Source organism: Neocloeon triangulifer, unplaced genomic scaffold (assembly GCF_031216515.1).
Source record: "Neocloeon triangulifer isolate White Clay Creek 2 clone unplaced genomic scaffold, ASM3121651v1 ptg000015l, whole genome shotgun sequence".
NCBI lineage: Eukaryota > Metazoa > Arthropoda > Insecta > Ephemeroptera > Baetidae > Neocloeon > Neocloeon triangulifer.
In genome coordinates this window covers 2,115,046-2,131,550 of record NW_026775557.1, presented here as the reverse complement: position 1 = coordinate 2,131,550, position 16,505 = coordinate 2,115,046, and the positions used below count along the sequence as shown (strand labels likewise).

The window sequence follows — 16,505 nt, the reverse complement described above, 5'->3', positions numbered from 1 at the left end:
GCGAGCGTTCACCGAGTATGCTAATCTGGCGTGGCAATGCCGCTTAGGATTAAGTAAAATAAATGCATCTTGCTCGCGTTGCGTAACAAATGCATCGGGCTTTTATGTAAGGGAATTGGATAGTGTGACGAAAAGTCGCCGACGGCTGATATAATTGGACGCGATTTGTTTTTGTTGTTACATGTTAGGAAAAGTGTGTGGCCTCGTGTGTCGTTCCGAATGACACTGCACTCAAGATTGAACACAGGAACTTTGCGGCAGCTGCTTTTTTTTTATTCGCTGTTTGGCTTTGATTAAACTTTGAATCGATCTCAACAATTTTATTTTAATTGTTAATTTTATTACATAATATTTTTTATATATTTAAAAAAAATTAGTTACAATTTTAATTTTATTAATGTGCATTTATTATGAAACACACGTGCTTAAGAAATATTTGATTTAATGTCAAAATTTAATTTTAAAATCTTGAATTTAATTATATTTTTTTCTGTTTTATTTTTATTTTCATAATAAATGCATTTTAATGCATTTAATAGTTTTTAAACAATTTTGCTTTTAATGAATAACTATCGTCATATTAAATTTAACAAATAAGCTATTCTGGAGCTATTCAACTAAATTAAATTATCATTGAGGAAATGTATTCAGTACTATGAAGGTGGTGAGCTTTAACAGTGTGTTAAATTCTCAAAGTTTTCAAACTTATATGAAATATATTTATGTACATAGTCAGAATGGAAAATGTCAAACCAGGAATTATGATTATGCTTCAAGGAGAATTTTTTTTAGAACGATTGAAGATTAATTACATCTGTCAGAATTTTGTAGTAAAATAGTGGGTGTTTTTCTATCTCTGATGTGGATGGTAGAATCCGGAGAATCAGCATGATATCATTATTCCCCTTTTCCCCCAATTCAGCTTGTTTAGCTTGAAGGTTGGGCTGCACTTTTTATGTTCGGATGACGACGTTCCGCACACATTTATTTTCGCTGAATGAGCCGCGCTCTTCAAATCACAGCACATAATTGCAAACGGAACGAAATGTGGCCCACCATCCATATCAGATTTCCACTCATTATCGACCATCCACATGTGCTGGCAAGTTGACCGCAAATTTGAGAAAGTTTGCATTTCGAGAAGCAAAAACTATATACTTATTGAAAGTGCATTTGGCAAAAGTGCAAACATACTGCGCGGCAGATGGTGATTTTTTTTTTAATTCGGCCCACTTTCCTCCGCCGTTTTTCATTCTCATGCACGCCTGTTTTCTGCCAGGGCCAAATTATTGCTGGGTGAGGTAGGCGTGCAGAAGTTTGTATATTTAGAGTAAGAACTCGGAGCCAAGTTTCTTCAGCTGAGGCTTCGCAATTCGCGTCCGGCGCCGCACATTCGAGTCATGTGCGTGCGATTTTGTGACGCACTTTTCTCCAGCATCGCTAATTTTGTGCTCTGACCGAATGAATGAAATGGGAAAGCGGATACGAGTTAAATTTGCTTCACTCCAGATATATTCATGATGATGAATATTTTTATTTTTACGCTAAAAGTTTGCTTTTTTCTTTTGCAACGAATTTATAATTTATAATCAAACCTTTTTTGTTAAAATCATTTTAAATTTTGATATTGATTTATTTAAAAAGTCAACGTAGAGAAATAGATAAAAACAATAATAAAAAATATTCAGTATTTTAAATTACATTAAAACTTTATTTTATAATCAGCTTTCATAAATTGTTTGAGGAAAATGATCATAGAAGTGGAAATTGTTTGTAAAAATTGTTATTATTCAAAATCAAAACTCCAAAAGTGCTCTGAAAATGAATAAAATAAATAAATTTCTTAAAATTTTTTAATTTTTATTCAGGGGAAGGATTTGGGGGATATTCATAATACGAAATGAGATTAAGGCGGGAAATTTACTCTGTGTGATTAGCTGTGATAAAAAGATGTGTTCCAGGAAACATGCATTTATTTTTATCACATTGCGTGCGTTGATGTGATCAATAAAAAGATGACATCGATCATTCTCTTTATCTCTACGTCAGCTGGAGGTGCATTTTACCACATCTCTTGTCATAATATTTGGAGACACTTTGATGTCTTTGATTAATGGCGAATTCTCATCTTACTTGACAAAATAATGAGATTGGATGCACGTCACGCAAAAACCGAAAGGAAAAATTCCGTCCGGCCCACATAAATGAATCTGAATGAAATTTTAATTTATCGCCCATTGTTTTGCAGCTTCAGTCGGCATGAAATTTACGCATTCTTTCCTCTGTTGCAGGTTTATGGGAGTCTGTGTTCACGAAGGACAACTTCACGCTTTGACTGAGGTGAGTTTGTTCACTTTGCCGTCTGGCCGAAAATTTAATTGCGCACGTCGTCACACTATATAATTGTTGTTGCTCCGAACATCGAAATAGAGACGCAGAGAAAACACTTTGTATATTTATTTATAGAAGTGCAACCGTGGCTGCGAGTGATGTTTTTGTTTTGGTAGTTGGAAATGAAATCTTGCGCCAGAGTGATTCATTGGCTCACTATCTTTCTTTAGACGAAACACTTTTGCTCTCGTTTTTTTGTTGTTTTGTACATAATTTACGAGGCGCAGCTCGAGACGCGTCGAGACAGCCACTTTTGCCCCCAAGCTGCTCTTGGCTAACTCGCTAAATTGATGTTGGCGTTCTGTGTCTGCAAAAATGTTAACAATCCAGCTCATACTTAAATGTGTTCTCAGAACGCTAATATTTAAAAAGAAAAAGAAAGTAAATATAAAGAATAATACAGTGAATTATTTTATTCTTTGTTTAATTGTAATAAAAGTCCGAAAAAGCCATAAACACGTAAAAATTAATTCCAAATAGAACAATTAATTCCACGAAGCAAAGCAAATTTTACATTTATGATAATATAAATTTAAATTTTGAGAATTTCAATTAATGCATAGCTGAAAATATTTTAATTAGATCAAAGTTGCATAAACCCCTAGGTAGAGTAAACCTCATGGAATGAATCAAACGCGCTAAAAAATAAAAAAATAATAAATTTCATAATTAACTTATAACTATTAGGAAAAAAATTGGTCGTTAATTTAAAGTTAAACAGCAAATTATACAGAAGATTGATTTTAATAGTACCTATTTAATTATTTAGAAAAAAATATAAGTTTTTCCAGCTCTTGAGTCCATTTCTTTTTGTAAATTTTATTCTTTTCTGTGGATTTTTTTCCGCTGGGGTGGAATGCACAACAAACGCCTTTGCCCTCTGCAAGATTGATACAAACACCTCTGCCTCTTTCATTGTGCGGCCTAGACTGGAGCGCGCAGTTGACCGCAACAAAGAGATTTTAAAATATTCAAAGCAGCATTGCGGAGAGCGAGTGGCTTGGCGTGGGTCATTAAACCAGCCTGGCATGGCGTTTAGAAAACGTGCAGCTTTGTGCAATAACTTGACGTACACAGCACATCCTCTGGTGCAGCAGCGCAACAAAATGAATAATTGAGCGAAAGAGGGACAATTAAGCCTCGAGGGTTGCGTCACCTGCTGGACACGAGAAGTTATTACATAAATTCCTGCGTAGCCCCTCCTACCAAACGTTACATATAGAAATTATGCACAGCGCCCTTGCGACACTTTCCAACAATTAAATCGAGAAAGGAGTTCGCGGCTCGGTCATCGATCGCGACGCGCCCATTGTGTTGTTATTTTACCATGAACCATTCATTTTCGTCACTTTTTTTAAAAGTATGATGAAATTCGATATCCGTTTGAGTGCATTGTGTGTTTTAATAAGGCACACGCGGCGTGTGTTGTATTTTGTTGTAAATTGGCTTCGAGCGCTTGTACGCGTTGTGTTAGTTAAAAAAAAAACACGATAAATCTCAATGAAGCAAAGAACTGAAAGAAAGGAGAGAGAGAGAGAGAGGAAGTTGGAAGAGAGCGTGTAATTTTCATTCTGCGCCCATCTTATAAGGCGCATCGGGAACAACGCCCTGGTTTTTGATTACTTCGTGTCGCTTCCCGTTTCAAGCAATGCACCAAATAAATACATATAGCGTTCCCTAATATTGTTACTTATGATAAAAAGACCAAAAGTCTGTATGTTTGCATTACATTTTGAATTTTATTGTGTTATATGTTTAGATTGCCATGAAGTCAAAATTTAAACTCATTAATAATGAATAATTATACATATTTCTGCCGTTTATCCAAAAGATCAACTTGATAAATCTTGCATCATGCTACTTTAGTCTTTGATGATGCTTTAATTTAAATGCTGTGCTTTTCATTGATTTTTTTTAACTTGATCTCTTAAAGGATTTTATCTTTTATCAAATCTGCACAACCTTAATTGTTAAAAAAAATTAAATTAAAAATTAAAATTTCCATTTTGTAACGATTAAATAGCATTTAAAAATATTAATGTTATCCAAAAATCATTTTTAAATCAATAAATTAATTTATATATTAATGTTGTTGAAATAATTTAAAGCTCATGAATTATGGCTGAAGCCCGCACCGCATGAATGTACTTAATTTTCATCAGCCTTGAAAAAAAAAGATTTTCAAATAAATTCTGCCCTCTGTATATTAAAAAACTTGTAATGGCCTGCATTTGCTCGTTATCAAGAGTCCCCTTTACATATTTAGCGCTGATTTGGCACAAAAACTCACCACCCACAGCAGAGTGTTGCTTTTGAGATCGAGGCCGCGCGCACGAGTTCTGAATAGAGGGAAAAACAGGTCGAGGAGGGTGTGCTGCGCTGCTGCTGGGTTTCAGTTTTCGCGGAAAAGCCTCTCAACCCTCTCTTGAGACCCAGCAGTCAATTCGCTGGGTCGTGTTGTGCGCATTATGCAATTCAAATTTTACTCATTCGCACACGCACACATTTTTCGTAATGCAATTTGTGCGAGTGTGCAGGTGGCGCTGATTAAAATTCACGCTCCAAGGGGTGTCCCGAGTGTTTAATCTGATGCCAGAGGAGCCCCTCATTAATTTTTTTTACTCCTTCTCAGTGGCAAAAGAGACACAAAACGCGTGACTCGGCGGAGAAATTCTGCAGCGACGACAACCATCTTTCTCTGTAGTTAGCTGCTCTCATTATTCCTTCCGCGTGCCCTCTTTGTCCTCTCGTCACTCTTTTTTCCACCCATTCTCTCGCTCGGGCCCTCCACTCACTTTTGTTCTCGCGCTTTGAAGTCCTGCCGGCATGTCTATTGCTAATTTATTATTTAGCGAAAAACTCTGCGGGGGAGTGCTTTTTTCAGAAAGTGAAATCCACCACAGGGCACAAAATCTTCTCTGTTAGAGAGCGAAATTGCTGCTAAATCATGCTAAATGCGGAGAAATTTGGCGCATTTGACATTCACAAAACATCAAATTTGATTGAGGAAATTCGTTGTTACTTTTATATTATTTGAGATCGCCAAAGGCGAACAGAATATTTCTTATCACACTCGAACGTAAATTTCTACAAGTTGGAAATTATGTTTTTTATCTTGTGTTTTGGAAAACAAATTGTACTCAATAAATTTCAATTAAACACATATATTCTTAACAACCCTTAAGTTTGAACTGCATATTTAAAAAAAGAAGATATCAGAAAAATCTAAATATATTCTTATAAATATTTTAATCTGCATTTTTTTTTAAATTAAAATTTCCATTTTAATAATATTTTTAATATAATTTTTACACAGCATGTTTTAAAGCTACAAGAATTTTCCCTGTTTGGTTCATTTCATGTGATTTCATGTTTTCACTTAATTCCACGCACGCCGCGGGAAGCACGGAGCAGTGCATGGTGCATTCAAAATCATGAGCATTTGAAAAGGCATCTTCGTCACAAGACGCATAATTGCGCGTATCGGCTTCGAGTCACACAACGCTCTACGAATTCCTCTCAATCTCTCGCTAATGGTAAAAAGAAGCGACGTGCAAGTTTTTGAGCGCATAATTCACACACGCACAGTCATTTACATTCTGTTACCGCTGCACACGCATCTTTCGCCGTGGCACACAAACATCGATCGGACGAAAGGCGGTCGGTGCTTGAACACGCGCCTGGCGCGACCGCAAATTTCTTAATTACCCAGTTATAAACAGGAAGGGCGCCCACATCTTGATTTCCTTCCTCAATTTGGCCGAAATTGCACTTTCCGGACCAGATGCGCAGGATGAATGATTACGTTAAAAATGTGCAAAAATTATCTTGTCAAAATTTTCATCAAACCGATTTGCTTGCCTTTCTTTTAATTCATCTCCTTTTCGCTTAAATTAAATTGATTTTGGCTAATTCTCCATCAACAAATTTAATTTTTGTAATCATCAACTGATTATTCTTATCAGGCATTTTAATTAAAATTATAGATCGTCAATTTAAGATAATGGTATGTTATCTGGACTATGGAAAAATAATTAAGAGTTAATTCCAATCTTTATGTCTTATTCCAAATGACAAGTGTAAAGTATAATTTTCTTATCAAATTATTTTTACCCAATAACCATAACAGATAAAAAATTTCAGTTATATTTTTATTTTTATTTTATATTAAACATTGTAAATCAATAGGCTAACTTTTGAATAAATGAAAAAAATTCTCATTAGCGATCTAAGATAACATTTCTGACACTGTAAAAACACGAGTCCAGCTCTTGAGACATTCCAGCACCGAGACGTGCAATAAAAAACAGAGTAAGAAGAAGTGTTGTTCCGAGATAAAGATGAAAGAGGCGAGATTTCGTCTCCGACTGCGAAAAAATCACGCTTTGGCGCGCGTGAGTCAAATATTAAGTAGCGTCCCGTGTCGGCGGCAGACACCCCTTTCTTTGTTGTGGAGCAGGAGCTGCAAATTCCTGCTGCGCATTAATTCAGCCGGGACAAATTAGCTCAGACGAAATGCAAACAAAGCAAAACCTCTCGACAGAAAAAAAAAACAATAAAAAGAAGGTTTCAGGCACTGAAATAAGCAGCTCGCAAAAATAATCCTTTTGTTTTTCCGCCGGGTCGGAATATTTCAGCACCTCGTGTCGGTTTTTCAAAAACGATTCTGTTGGCTCAGAGTGATGCAAATTCGGAGTTGGCCGCGCTCCAGGCTGCGGAGGTGCAGCTCAAAATTTTGGTTCTCGACACTGTTATTATATGTGGAGAGAGGGATTTTCACATTTCGCTTGAGCGACGAGGGGCTATTTCGGTGCAGACACGGCGGTTTCACGGCTGACTCACGCCGCTAATTCCACCAGAGTGCGTCCACCGTTCTTATGCAAATCCTGTAATTATCGTTATTAAACCGGCCGCTCCTTGTTGCAAAACAGAAAGAAATTCCTTTTTTGAATGAAAACACAACTCTCTTGGGTGTTGGCCAATTGAAATTGCCAGAAGAGTGGTTTTGAAAGAGAAATGTTTATAGAAATTTATTTTCATTCTTGATTTTATTTTTCTCAAGGTGTTCGTACAGGAGCTAATTCTTTCAGCTCGGCAGTTAACCTAAATATTTAAAGACTCTCTCGGCAGAAGTGGCTTATTTAGCGCAGCACGAACCATTTACATTTTTCTCCATTTCCCATTTGTCACACGGAACGGACGTTATTGCAAGGAGTTTTCGTTTTAATAACACGAAATCACGTTTTTCTGCGACAGCAGCCGCACAACTGCAGCGCCGCGTGATGTTGTTATTACGATTATTAAAATCGAGTTTCCCATGCGGCGGTGCCACTGCTGAATTTCCCATGCTTGCTCCATTTTTCTTAATTCACGTTGTACAAAAAATTAAATGACATGCTGTCAAGTGATACCATTATGTCATTTTTTAATTAAAAAATATGTTGTTGCAGTATATTAATGGAGGCAGCCTGGAGCAGCTGATTCAGAATAGGCAAATAGAACTACCCCACCTTCTGCGGATGAAGTTGGCGAACGACATGGCCAGAGGGATGGCGTACCTTCATTCCAAAGGCATCTTCCACAGGGACCTAACGTCCAAGGTAAGAATTATTTTTTTCAATATTAAAATAAGTCAAAATTTAATATACAAAAAAAAAAATAACTTCAGAAATTTAAATAGTCCAAATTAATTTGTTATTTTAAAGATCAGCGCTGACTTTAAGAAAGAAAAATTAAACTATTCTTTATGAAAATATTACAAGATTGAAACAGAAATAAATTGGTCAAGGTGCCCTTGAAATTAAACACCGTTTTTCTATTCTGAGTTCTACTTCTCTGAGAAATGATCTGGCTGAAATTCACCAAGCCTTGGAAGTTTAGAATGGTCGCCAAAGTTTATTACCCGCGTCCGTTGTTCCCATACAGAATGAGAATACCCACAAAGAGTGACAAAATAAGCACAGTTAGGCAGGCGAGATGTGTCCGAAGTGTCTCTCATTTCACGGCGAGCGAGTTGGTTCGTCCAATAAATTAATGCGCGCCGCCTGCGCCTGAGATTTAAATTTATTGCAGCAGCCGCGAGTGTGTAAAGTAATCCTTTCGTTCCTCCCACGTTGGTTGGCGCTCGACGACACAATGCGTGCTGCGTGAGCGCACCGGTGATCCCATTAGGCGTAAATTCCTGCATGCAAACGAGTCGACAGCACAATTGCTGCGATGGAAGAAGAAATTAATACCAGCAAAACCTCACGCTCCATTGTGAGAGCGGACGAGTTAATTATGTCATATTATGGCAAACCGTATTATTCAGGAATTAATTAATTGTTTTAAATTATTTTGAATGTAAATATTACATTTAAATTTAATTTTTAATGTTATTTTTGTAAATCTCTGTATATTATTTGTGCTATTTTATTTTTATTTCAAACTGCAAATTAAAATCAATTTTATTATAATTCCAAAATAAATAATCATAAGCAATATTTTCATCATGTAAGTTTTTATAGAGGTAAACCTTTTTTTAAAGAAAAAGTTACGATTTTTTTCCAGCTGGTATATTTCAAATTAAATCTTTGGTCATACATTCATTTATAATCCTTAATAAAATGTCTAAAATGTCTGAAATCCATCTAAGGGCGTGTTGACATAAAAGTTTAATCCGATACCCACAACAAATCATTTTGCCATTTGTTCCTTTCTATATCACCAGCCAGTGCCGGTTGTTTTCGCCACTTTTGTGGACCGGTAAAAGGTGGGCGGTTTGCTTTTAAAGCACACACGGCTTTCGGTGCGTATAATTTTATTATTTATTTGCCGCATTCATACGGACCACCCCCGGAGCTAAAAAACTGGGCCAAATTAGCCGTCGGTCCGCTATTTGTTTATACTCACAACTGGCCACTCTCCATTCACAACGATTTTTCCTCTCTCGTGACGACGGCACAATAATATTATTGTTCTAATTTGACGGCGAGTGCAGCCGAAAAAAATTTAGATTTTATCGCCCGCAGTTCAATCTCCCATAAAAATAAAAACAACAAGGAAAGTGCGCGATTTTCAAATACCACTGAGCGGAATAATGACTTTTTCGCGTACCTGCTTCTGTGAATGGATGGAGGAAAAAAAGAAACAAGTGCATATGCGAGTATAATTATTGGTCTCGCGAGCTCGCGTGCCGCCGAACAATAAAATAAAAGCTGTCTGCTGCTTTATGATTATTATAATGTAATAAATAAACAGAACAATGATTTTTCACAAAAGTGCATTGCCGAGCGTGCCAATCACTTTTCCTTCCATTATGAGGACGAGCTATTTGTTATTTTGTACTTTCCCTCTTGGGCGCGTGCACAATGCATCATCGTTTGTACAGCTGGACGATTTTATGTTTGTATTTCAAAAATTTTATGCAACAAACATTAAGACGCAAAAAGATAATTTTAAGGTCATTTAAAAATCAATGTCTGAAATAAAAATAAAAATTTTAATATATTTATTCCATTCTTTCAAGTCTAGTTTTTCTCCCAAAACTGTCAAGCCACGTAAAAATGTTTTATAAATTAAACACTTGAAATACCAGCAATACATTAAGTGAAATTAATTAATATAACATTTATTTAAGAAACACGTACATTAACAATTATTGAAAAAATTTTGTTTTGAAATATATCAACGTGTTTAATTTAAAATCCAGATGGTTTTTTCGATCAAGAAGATTAAGCAGTATTTAAAGAAAAGTTTTGTTCAAACAAATGAAATGGCCTGGTGCTTAAAAGCAAATTGATGTGAATATAAAACACGTGTTCGAAGGCTGACTAATGGCTCGGTGGCCTTGTCGTTAGATAATTGCGCACGCAAAAATAAAGGCTCGCTGTTCATTGCTCGTTGGAGCATCATTTGCATCACAGACAGGAAGCGCGTTAGTTACATCACGAGGAAATGCGCGTCGAGCGAGCGGTGCACCGACCAAATAACCCACCCGTCCGGCAGGGCGGCCCACCCGAAAAACAAAAAAGGTGCTCCTTTGGACAGGCATTTGAATGTTAAGGAGCCTTTTTTCGGCTGAGGAACACAATCGAAATAATTGCCGTGCAGCGGCGAAACGGATTAAGTTGTTTGCGACGGAATTGAGGGGAATGAAGAAGTTTTTGTTGCAACGCGTGTGGGTGTTGATTTTGCGCGACGTGCCGAATTTATTGCTCTTGTTTGTCGAGGGGACGAGCAGAGTTAATTTGGGAAGCTTTAGTGAGAGTCAGAGAGACAAAGTGACCAAATTAATTTATTGCTTTCGAGAGGAAATTGAGCAAACGGAAACTTTCCCCCCACACGAATAATATCCAAGATGAAAAAATGAAAGATTTTGTTGGAATATAAATGTTATTTCGTTGTTTTGCGATCATGATTGGCTGCAATAAAAGCTTAAAATAATTTTTCTAATTTATTTGTAATTTTGCATGAAATTTAGCAGGAAAAAAGTTATGTGCAAAAAATCTGATTGCTATAGAAACATGTTTTTATCAAAAGAAGAAATAGTAATACATCTTTATAAAAAAAATAAAAAACGTTAATGTAATATAAAACAAGAATTTCTTTTACCTTTATTTGTAACATTAAAAGACATTTAAAATTTAATTTTTTTATGTTTTATTCAATAAAAATTATTAAAATTTTATAATATGGGATTTCAATAATATTTGGCTTGATATATTTATACGAGATTCATAATGTTTGACTCGAGTTTTTTTTTAATTCAAAATAAACCAAAAATTTATCTATTATTTATTCAGCCATCTCATAATTGTTAGGAAATCTATTAACAACGAAGATTATTTACAAGTTATTGAACGTTGCATTTTGTTATTCATATGAGATATTTTAACTGAGATAAAAAAAATGAACGATTGTATATGAACAAAAGCATTATTTTGTTGTTTCACGATTATGATTGGCTGAATATTACTTTTTTTTGTGCGTGAAATTCAGTGTAAAAAATGTATGCACAAGAACTGTTTGAAATAATATTTCTATCAAAAGGAGAAAAGAGAATTAAATATTAAAAATATAGCAACGTTTATTAAATAAAATTAGGATTCTTTTAACATTAGACTTTTTAAATGTTTGTATATTTTTTCCCATTAAATTTTGTAATAATGTTTTTTTTTAAATTTTATGTGGCAATCGATATATAATATTTTTGTAAGTTTCATAATGATTGACGTGAGTCATTCGAATTTAAAATAAATTCAAATTAATTAAATAACTATTTAGCCTGCTGAATACAACTCATTAAATTTATCCAAAAGATGGGAGAATCAATTCCAATGATTGAATGATCTTTATGTGCCTAATTCATTGATCAAAATTTCTTTAAAAATGGTTTGCATTTATTATGCTGGAGTTGTTCACCTCTCTAAAATTACCAGAAGCGATTAACGAAAACTCACGTACACGTATAATTATAAATTATGAAGAAATAAAAGTGAACTAGTGAACAGCTTCCTTGCGTTTTTATACTTTTCAAGAGAAACAGTTAATTTGAGAGTTTTGCACCTAATTTTAAGCAATCTGCAAGTGAAAGCAGGGTAAACAACCTGTCATTGCAGCAATGCTGAATGATGTTAAAGACCTTGGAAGGAATTTCGCTCACGGAATTGCTAATCCATTCGACAAAAAAGGCGCGGGCAGCTTGGTTGAAATAAAAATTCATCACCATCCCTGCACGTAGCTCAGTTTGGAGGAGCAAGGTGAAGGACCTTCCTGGGCAATCCCTCGCGAACGACCTTAAATTGAAAATTGAAATGCAGGACCGACCATGAGTGCGCGAAAATCATGGCTACTGTTATTGAAGATCGCAAAAATTGTTGAAAAGCAGATGAGTCAGTCCAGCAGAATCGGCCTAGGAAGTTATTTGCATTGCACACGCGGTGTATGGCTAATTGCCATCCAGCAGGGATCGTCTCTGAATAAATGTTCGCGTGCAAGGTCGCGCCAGGGCAAAAGCTTTTGTCAAAGGCTTCGATGTTTGGCATTGACCGAAAACGAGCGAGTGCGCCGCACTGACAATGAGCCAATAATAAAAGAGCGCAACTATACAAGTCGATTCACCATCACGGATAAATTGCCGAGCTGATCAATGCCAAAATGTTGTACATGACTTGCCAGGGTGACTCAATCTTCATTCAAGATTGTGATCAACTTTGAATTTGATCTTAATTGAGGAAGATTTAGTTGTATAATTTACTCGTCAACATTTGAAAAAGTTTCCTCTTCTAAATTCTATACTTTCTTTACTTTTAGATAGAGTATTTATTGAACACAACTAGGTGTACAACGGGTGTCTAAAGCTAATTTGTCTTCCTAAAATTAATTTTACAATTAAGCTTGTTTCGATAATTATTACAAAGTACAAAATTAGTTAATTTTGATTTTTGCAGCCTCTCTTAGGCTTAGTTTACGTTCATTACATTCAAGAATATGATATTGTGAACATTTCTTACCGCAGTGCTTGCATTCACAATCTATTGTCGCTTGAGAATGAAAATTTTTATTCTTACAAAATAAATAGTGGTACCCGTGACAGGCAAATCTCGTAAACACTTGGCGATCACTGAACATTGCACATTGCCAATTTTTATTCTTCATAGTTTCTGTCTCGTAGAACTCATCACATATCTCAAGTTTGTTTAAATATTTAGACATACAAAATTTCTGGAATGCTTCAGTTTCAGTTAGAGAATATTTTACCTGTAAGTCCGATACAAAGAGATCAGTGTCAACTAATTCATACACAAATCTAGATCTAATATACTTGGACAGTCCTAAAACTCTTTTTAAATATCTTGTTTTGACTTTTTCAAGATTTTCAAAATCAGTCTTTGTTAGGAAAGGCCATATTTCTTCAATGCCGTAGGACGCAATTGGGGAAATTTTTAGATCAAATAGCTTGTGTGCTGTTTCAATGGATAATTGTTTTAGTTCTCGTATATTATAAGTGGCCAGCAATGCAGCTCTTGTTCTTTTTTCAATGTGCTTTCCAAAAGAGATTCCTGATGGTTGAAAAGTAACTCCTAAATATGTAAACTCAGCAACTCTCTCTATTTCAATTCCACCTAAATCTAGGCGGTCACTTAATGCATATTTTCCTAGACCCTTATTTCTGAATTTCATGAATTTGCACTTTTCCAAGTTAAGTTTCAAACTGCGTTTTAACAAAAATTCTTTCATTCTGGCTAAAGCAATTTTCAAGTCACTTAATTTTTCTGAGGTTAAAACAATATCATCTGCATAATAAATGGCTTTCACGTTTGGCAAATCTCGTAGAATATTATTTATATCAGCTAAAGAGTAATTGAACAGAAATGGTGACGTGCATCCCCCCTGTCTTACCCCATTTGATTGTGTAATAAGTTTTGATACTGTTACTCCATCTACTATTCTCAAGAAATTTAAGTCTAAGTTGTGAGCTAAATAATTTAACTCCGTGAACGTTAGCTTCTTGCTTTCTATTAACTTCTTTCTTTACTTTTGAATGAATATTAAATTTTTTCTATTAACAATCATTTACTGTGATGATTTCCAATGGCACAAAAATTAGAGTCCTTAAGTGTGATAATATTTTGATATATTGTGTGAATGTTTAAATATTTGTTTATAATCTGCTCTTTTAAAATAAAATGAAAATTTATTACATAAATAAACCTAATATTATCAAATTTTACCCCACTTAAAACAACAAAATATAAAATTACCAATAATAAATAAATTAAATCTAAAAATCATCAAAACAATTAATTTCTTGTGAATATTATAAAAATATTAAAAAATAATTTCAATAAAAAATAAAATAGCTTCTTACACAATCCAAAGTTTTTTAAAATTGCCATGCGCTTGGGATTTTCAACAAATTATAATTTAAAATGTGATTAATTATAAAATTGAAATGCAATTAGTTGCAATTACATAAGCCCCAAATTATTTTCCGCTACTTAAAATTCCAATGTCAAAAATAAAACTAGAGAGACTCTGAATAGACTGAATTATTTAAGGTCGCAGAACTCTCTGTCTTAAGTATTAACTCGTGCCTCAAATTTGGCACTCTCGGCGCGTCTCGGCTCGTTGCTGGAAGCGGCGCAATTAATTATTTCGCTGCAGCTCAAAATAAATGAACTCGGTTGCTGCCGTTGAGCATCTCTGCGGTGGGAGCGGCGCCTTCTGCACGCAAAGTTCAAAAAGCGTGAAAATGAGTTTTAAAGGAAAATACAACAAGTCCGAGATTCCTTGTGCAAGGCGTAGAGTGAAAGAAAGAAAGACGAGCTGCTGATCAGGTCACTGCACCTGTGCGAGTGTGTGTTTCGAAACTCGCAGATTTATCAGCTGCATTTATTTTTTTCTAACCATATAAAAGCAGTAAACGGTTGTGAAATTAATTTCTAGGTTAGTGAGGAAGGAATTCGCCAGTTGAGTGGAAAATTGGGCCTTTTTATAAAATAAATAGGATTTCGTGCAGAAACAACATCGCGTACGGTTATCTCTCGATTTTATCATGAAGGTTTTCAAATGTGTACGGATTTGTGTGAGAAAATAAATATTGTTCTAGAGTTTGTAATCTAGGAAGACACGATATGCGCGCACGCCGCTTCACATTTGAGAGATAACTGGAGAGAGAACGATTTTATGATGTTCACAGGAATTTTGCTTCCGAATAAAATTCAACATGAACCATGCGGGGAAACTTATCAATTTATCAAGGCTCATGAATTTTGTATTCTCAGAACGATTATGAACTTTGATGGACTCAATACTTTTGGAAAATTGGAACATTTTACCAAAATAAAGTAAATAAAAATTAAAAAATTTCATTGTAACTTATTTATAAATTATATTTTATTTTATTATTTTTACCATTTAAAATTTATTTAATTATATTATTTAAAATTCATTCGAAAGTGTAAAGGAAGTAAAATGTTTACTTGGAGGAAACTTTTTTTGCCAAAATTTTTTTTGTTGTGAATTAATTTAATTATAAATAATTAGTAATTAAATTTTGTTAAATAACTTTTAATTTCAAAGTACTTTATTTTTTATTTTCAAAATATAACATGTTGGCGGCACCGCTTCTCTGAAAATGACGCAATTCCTGGCACTCAATCAACGCAGCAAATTCGCGCACGTGCGGTGCAAGCCCTAGCTCGATCTTGAGCTAATAACCAATTTGCTCCGCGCGATTCACTAATTAATTGGCACGACTCGTTCGCAATCACAGATTGGCAGTTTATTTTTACGCCCCACAAGGCCGGAATCACGTTAGATGTGGCGCGGCGTGATGCCAATAAGTGGAGCGTTTTATTGCTTCGGTTCGCGGCAGCACCAAGAAGGGGTTGGTTATTATTGCCGCCAAAGTGCCGATTTCTGCTTTCTAATTCAACCGCCGCCGACGGCGATCAAGGAGATGCACCCTGCTAATCTCGAGCGCGGATCGCGTGCTTTCATATCACACTTGACTCGCTCCGGAATCCATTTCCTGCCTAGTGAATATTTGCATTTCTGATGTTTGCTCTAAAAAATTATTGTGTTGCATCATTCTAAAAGTAGATTATTTCTTCTGAGTGGCTCATACAATTTTTAGTGCTGCTAAGCAAAAAGAGATTAAATTGAAGCTAAATAATGCATATATATATTTGAAGTTATTTAATTATTAATTTTTTAATGTAACAGTTAGTAAACATTTTAACTAAATTTTTAATAAAAAAATTTATATTTAATTTTTAATTCTTGTTTTGCAACAATTATTAATATAATTATATTTTATATATATTTATAAATTTTTCCATTGTCATGATACACAACTGCACAGGCATCAAAACGCCAAAAAAAAAACTTGACATAAATTAGTTTCGAAATTTAGTATTTATACTATCACAGGAAATTCATAGTTATCTTATTAAAATCAAATCAAAATTAATTGCATTCAATGGGGTTCAACGGCATATTTGTAGCCAATTTTCAATACAATTAAGATATTTTATTCTTATTAAATAGTTCTAAAATCTTCTTAACAATTTGGCATTCCGCGATGTGAACCACAACAATTAACGCGACTTCAAACTTTTCTCAGCAAG

At 34.8% G+C, this 16,505-nt stretch overlaps 1 protein-coding gene across 1 annotated transcript in view; it reads left to right on the top strand.

Moving 5' to 3' along the window:
- Nucleotides 1-16,505, top strand: part of LOC132202324 (uncharacterized) — a 57,386-nt gene that overhangs the window by 23,393 nt on the left and 17,488 nt on the right. The window contains exons 3-4 of the mRNA XM_059629167.1: nucleotides 2,292-2,340; nucleotides 7,842-7,991. Coding sequence (XP_059485150.1) covers nucleotides 2,292-2,340; nucleotides 7,842-7,991 — 199 coding nt within the window. The remainder of the gene's footprint in view (nucleotides 1-2,291; nucleotides 2,341-7,841; nucleotides 7,992-16,505) is intronic.